The 5,864-nt window shown below is 44.9% G+C and overlaps 1 protein-coding gene across 1 annotated transcript in view; it reads right to left on the bottom strand.

The window, feature by feature from the left end:
* The window catches only part of EVA1A (eva-1 homolog A (C. elegans)), an 88,988-nt gene extending 83,887 nt beyond the window's left edge, over positions 1 to 5,101 (bottom strand). Inside the window, exons 1-2 of the mRNA XM_010863006.1 lie at positions 4,870 to 5,101; positions 2,414 to 2,553 (exon numbers count right to left, since the gene is read on the bottom strand). Of these exons, the coding sequence (XP_010861308.1) occupies positions 2,414 to 2,553; positions 4,870 to 5,101 (372 nt within the window). The remainder of the gene's footprint in view (positions 1 to 2,413; positions 2,554 to 4,869) is intronic.
* Between the last annotated feature and the right edge of the window lie 763 nt (positions 5,102 to 5,864).

Raw genomic sequence — 5,864 nt, 5'->3', positions numbered from 1 at the left:
CGGCTCGCGGCGCCTCCCTCCGCAGCAAGTTAGTTCAAGCTTCGAAACTCTTGCCTACTGCGCGCACTTCTAACAGTCCCCAGGGCCCTGAAAGGTTCTCCGTGGGCTGTCCCCACCCTGCCCCAGAGTTCTTCCCTTTTCCCCTGCTGGGAGGAAAGAAAAAGAATGTGAAGGTCACTCAGTCGTGTCCGACTCTTTGCGACCCCATGAACTGTACAGTCCATGGAACTCTCCAGGCCAGAATCCTGGAGTGGGTAACCTATCCCTTCCCCAGGGGATCTTCCTGACCTAGGAATCCAACCGGAGTCTCCTGCATTGCAGGCAGATTCTTTACCAACTGAGCTATGAGGCGCGCCGTTGCTGGGACCAGCCCAGATTTAAAAGCTGACCTCCAAGCTGCTTCCAGCATCCCATCCTCTCCTTCCTGTCCTCTCGCTTGCTTTGAGCTCTTTTTTTTTTTTTTTGTCAGGGGGGGGGGGGGGGTTCCTTTTTCTGATCTTAGTTCCCTTTGATATCCAACCTGTGCCCCCGGCCGTGGAAGCCCAGAATCTGAATCACTGAACCACCAGGGACATACCTGAGCCCCTATTAAGCTACTTTTTCACCCCCAATGATGATGTTTAAACCCTAATGCATAATCTCGAAAGAATGTTCATTTTGATGAGGAGAGTATTTGATATCTTTGTTTGGTTTTGCTCATTCAAATTTGGGATTTTCTTTCTTAAATTCAAGGACTGTTTTATTTAAGAGCCTGATAAGTGCTAAGCTGGGCTCTAGGAACTTAGAAAAGAACCAGTAGGGCATGTTGTTCCTGGACAATTGTAATATGTGTCTAGTGCAGATAGAGGCCCAGGGATTCTGTGGTCTCTTACAAGATAGCTCAAGTCCTGGAAGAGCTTTCTACAGAGTAAAAAAGGCATACACAGAGCTAAGAAGGAATGGAAAACTCCCATCAGGAGGTGGTCTATCAGATAACACAGCCAGGATGGGGAGTGACGGTAGATGAATGTGAAAGAGAATGGTGACCAGTCTACCAAGAAAGAATTAAGAACTTGTCAACTACAGATTGGCACTTGCCATGGGTGCTTGGGCTTCCCAGGTGGCACTAGTGCTAAAGAATGCACCTACCAATGCAGAAGACTCAGGAGATGCAGGTTCAATTCCTGGGTTGGGAAGATCCCCTGGAGAAGAAAATGGCAACCTACTCCAGTATTTTTGCCTGGATAATCCCATGGACAGAGGAGCCTGGTGGACTACAGTCTTTGGGGGTCACAAAGAGTTAGACATGACTGACTAAGCACACACACAAACACACATACATGGTGCTTGCCATTTGCCTCTACAAGGATTCAGTCATTTGTTGCTGCTGACTTTCAGCATCCCCTGAAGGAGTTCAGGGTGAGGAGCAGAAATGAGGCAATCTGTGCCCCAGGAAAACTGACAGGAAAGGTCTTCAGATAGTTAGGTATTCTCAGGACCTGGTTTTTATGAGCCCAATTCTTGCATCTTCTCCTATCTAGAACACTAAAATCCTTCATGGTGACACTGTTCCTCAGGACTAGAGAAGGCTTCACAAGACTAATAGAAACCTTCTGGAAAAATAATGTGTTTGATTGACATATTCCCTGTTCACAAAAAAATCATATATACTGACCTTTCCCCCTCTGCCTCTTTGGAGCAGTTTCTCAGAGCTATGTGAGGTGCTGTCTCCTGGCTGCAGTCCTCCTTTTACTGAAGATAAAACTTGCAACTCTCACATTGTGCCTTTAAGTTGACAAGCTACAGAGAACAGTGGGCTGGCATTGACAAGAACTAGTGACCAAGAGCTGATAGGGTACAGATGAGTGTGTGAAGTAAAGAGGCAATTTCCAGGCTTCTGGCTGGACAAACTGGTGACCAGTGGATGACCAGAATCCAGAGCACCTTCTGGGGATGTGATTTCAAGTGTGATCTGGGGACTGGCATTATTAACATGAACTGAGAGTTTGTTGCAAATGGGAACTTTGCAGCCCCATTTGACCTACTGAATCAGAATCTGAGTTTTAACAAGATCCCAGATAATTCAAATGTGCATTAGAATTTCAGAAGCACTAATCTCTAGACCACTGACTGTGTATAAGAGTGACTGGATATTAGACTGTGGAGCTTTTTAATTAGAAACACCTGGAGAGCTTTAAAAACCAATATGAGGCCCCCAGACCCCTGCTCCCACAAATGTTTATTTAGTTGGTCTGTGTTGGAGATCCAAAATCAGTGTTTTAAAAATGCTTTTCAGATGATCTAATACAGTCAGAGTTAAAAAGCACTGTTCTAGACTTATTCAAATGCTACTTCATTTAACCTTGAAGGGCACCTCTTCAGAAAGAAAAGAACACCTATGTGTAAATGACAATGTAAAGACCAATTATCTCACCCTTGTACAGAGGCAACCGGTCTGCTGGAAAGCGCCCTTGTTTCCTAAACTAATCAGGGAATCAGATTCTAGCCTCAGATGGCCTCTGAAGTACTGTTCCAAACTTGGGGCCTCAGGCCTCTCAGGCTTCAGTTTCTTATCTGTAAAACACACAGATGACTAACTCTAGATTTCATACCTTGGCTTGAAAGGTGCCGTGATCAGAGCTCTTTCTAACTTGCTAGCTTTATCAGCAGGCAAATGGGAAAGTGATGTTCAGAGGTGGGTGTTCCTGATAAAACACTCTGTGTGCAACTGCCATTCATAAGCACCAGAGATCAGAAAATTATGTGCTGAGCAAGGGCAACACACATAAGTGATGCTCAGTAAATGTGTACTAAATGTATAAATAAATACATGAATAAATAAATATCATTCATAATGGTGGCATAGACTTTCCATGAATTGGCCCTAACCCAGAGCATATTCACTTGCTTCCTAATCTAGAGGAAGGACTCTGGAATCTGGAAGCCCTTTGACCCATAAACCTAGCTTAGGATTTAAAACTATTTCCTGGTGGCTCAGCAGTAAAGAATCCACTGGCCAATGCAGGAGATGCGGATTCAGTCCCTGGGTGGGGAAGATCCCCTGGAGAAAGAAGAGGCAACCCACTCCAATATTCTTGCCTGGGAAGTCCCATGGAAAGAGGAGCCTTGTGAACTACAGTCCATGGGGTCGCAAAGAGTCAGACACAACTTAGCAACTAAAAAACAACAAAAATAAAACCTTTGTTGAATGCTTAGTACACACCAGGCATTGAGCTAAATGCTCTGCTTAGGATAACCTCATTTTGTTATAAGGAAGAAGATACTGTTGAACTTCTACAGCACAATTAGTTTCGGGAATCATAGATATAAAGGGATGAGGGCAGCCCCTAGGGCAGCATCCAGGGCAGCCCCTGCCTCTGGTTGTGCAACTGGGCATATATGGCCAGAGAGCCCTCTTGGGGGTCTTAGGGGTCACTCTCCAAAGAGCATGCTTCCATAGAGACCAACCTGAGGGAAGGGGTTTGGAGTGACTGCTCCAGGGCCCCATAGGAACTGATGCTCCCAGAAGCTATCTCAAGAGATCTCTGGACTGTATGGTTAAGCCTTGGAAAGGGACTCTTCAAAGCTTGCACCTGTTTGAACTTACTGTCTTGCTTACTTACCAAAGCCAAACCCTGCCACAGTTCTTTGCACATATATTTTTCCTAACCCTTACAGCATCCTGACATGTTAAGTACTCTTGTTTTCATGTTTTATAAGTGAGAAAACTGAGATGTCATTAAATGAAGATTTGTTTGTCCCTGCAATCCAAGTTTTTCAAGTGGTACACTTGACCACCATCATTGTTCACGTTGATCACCACCCTTTTACCCCCACACCACCATTTTGATAGAAACAAGAGTTCTTATTTCAGATCCCATTCACTTGTCACAGTTATACTTCATCAAAACTCTCTGTCCCCCTTTTTCCCATAAGTAAAATAAGTTGTCCTTGATTGCCTGTCTACCAAGACACTATGCATGGCGTGGGGCTTCCTCTGTGGCTCAGCAGTTAAGAATCCACCTACAATGCAGGAGACATAACAGGTACAGGTTCAATCCCTGGGTCAGGAAGATCTCCTAGAGGAGGGCACGGCAACCCACTCCAGTATTCTTGCCTGGAGAATCCCATGGACAGAGGAGCCTGGTAGGTTACAGTCCATAGGGTCGCAAAGAGTCAGACATGACTGAAGCGACTTAGCAAGCAAGCAAGCAATGCATGGCTTGATCCTCCATAACCTGAGATGAGGAGAGAGAAACTACAGACTATGATGAGAAACCAAACATATTGGGGAGATTTATCCCAAGATGAGAGGGTTCAGTACATCATTAATAGCACAACTATCATAAAAGAGGGAATCTTCTATTTTCCATGTCTGTGCATGCATGGTTAGTTACTTCAGATGTGTCCAACTCTTTGTGACCCCATGGACTGTAGCTGATCAGGCTCCTCTGTCCATGGGATTCTCCAGGCAAGAATACTGGAGTGGGTTGTCATGCCCTCCTCCAGCGGATCTTCCCAATCCAGGGATCGAACCTGTGTCTCTTATGTCTCCTGCAATGGCAGGTGGGTTCTTTACCACTAGTGCCATCTGGCATTCTGTACAATTTAAGACTTTAGACTGAACGTGAGGAGGGGCTATTAAGTCCCTATCCTAGACCATGGCGGATACTCAGTGGCTATCTTATGAAGCTACTCCCCTGGTTATAGGACTGCTGGACTGGCATTAAGGCTGAGTTAAACAGGAACACAATCTGGGGTTGAGAGCCATAGGATGAGCCAGGTAGGAGCAGAAGCAGGAGGGAGTCCATACGCACAGACATGGCCTGTGGCTCCAGTTATAGGCAGGGGTGGGGAAGTAGAAGAGGAAAAGTGTTCATCCTGGGAAACCAGAATCTGAAGTAACTACTTCATGCATGGGTCCAGGCCCAGAGCTGTGAACTAGACTCTTATTGTAAGCACTCTTGCTGATGTGAGTGTCAAAAGCTTGGGCCTCCATGCAGAGTATGCTAGGCTCCCAAGGTGCTGTTGGTAAGAGCAGGGCTCCACCATCCTGCACACTGGTGTCCTGGTTAGCAGCAGGACATCTTGACTCATGGAAGAGGTCCAGTCCCATGGGCATCCCGGTGGTGCTAGTGGTAAAGAACATGCCTGCCAATGCAGGAGACATAAGAAATGATGGTTCAAAGACAATCTCTTTAACAAGTGGTGCTGGGAAAACTAGTCAACCACTTGTAAGAATGAAACTAGAACACTTTCTAACACCATACACAAAGATAAACTCAAAATGGATTAAAGATCTAAACATGAGACCAGAAACTATAAAACTCCTAGAGGAGAACATAGGCAAAACACTCTCCGACATACATCACAGCAGGATCCTCTATGACCCACCTCCCAAAATATTGGAAATAAAAGCAAAAATAAACAAATGGGACCTAATTAAACTTAAAAGCTTCTACACAACAAAGGAAACTATAAGCAAGGTGAAAAGACAGCCTTCAGAATGGGAGAAAATAATAGCAAATGAAGCAACTTACAAATTATTAATCTCAAAAATATACAAACAACTCCTACAGCTCAACTCCAGAAAAATAAACGACCCAAGCAAAAAATGGGCCAAAGAACTAAACAGACATTTCTCCAAAGAAGACATCCAGATGGCTAATAAACACATGGAAAGATGCTCAACATCACTCATCATCAGAGAAATGCAAATCAAAACCACAATGAGGTACCATCTCATGCCAGTCAGAATGGCTGCTATCCAAAAGTCTACAAGCAATAAATGCTGGAGAGGGTGTGGAGAAAAGGGAACCCAAGTACACTGTTGGTGGGAATGCAAACTAGTACAGCCACTATGGAGAACAGTGTGGAGATTCCTT

Source organism: Bison bison, unplaced genomic scaffold, assembly GCF_000754665.1.
Source record: "Bison bison bison isolate TAMUID 2011002044 unplaced genomic scaffold, Bison_UMD1.0 scf7180017864486, whole genome shotgun sequence".
Lineage (NCBI taxonomy): Eukaryota > Metazoa > Chordata > Mammalia > Artiodactyla > Bovidae > Bison > Bison bison.
Note: the sequence above shows the minus strand (reverse complement) of the source record. Positions and strands in the feature narration are given on the sequence as shown.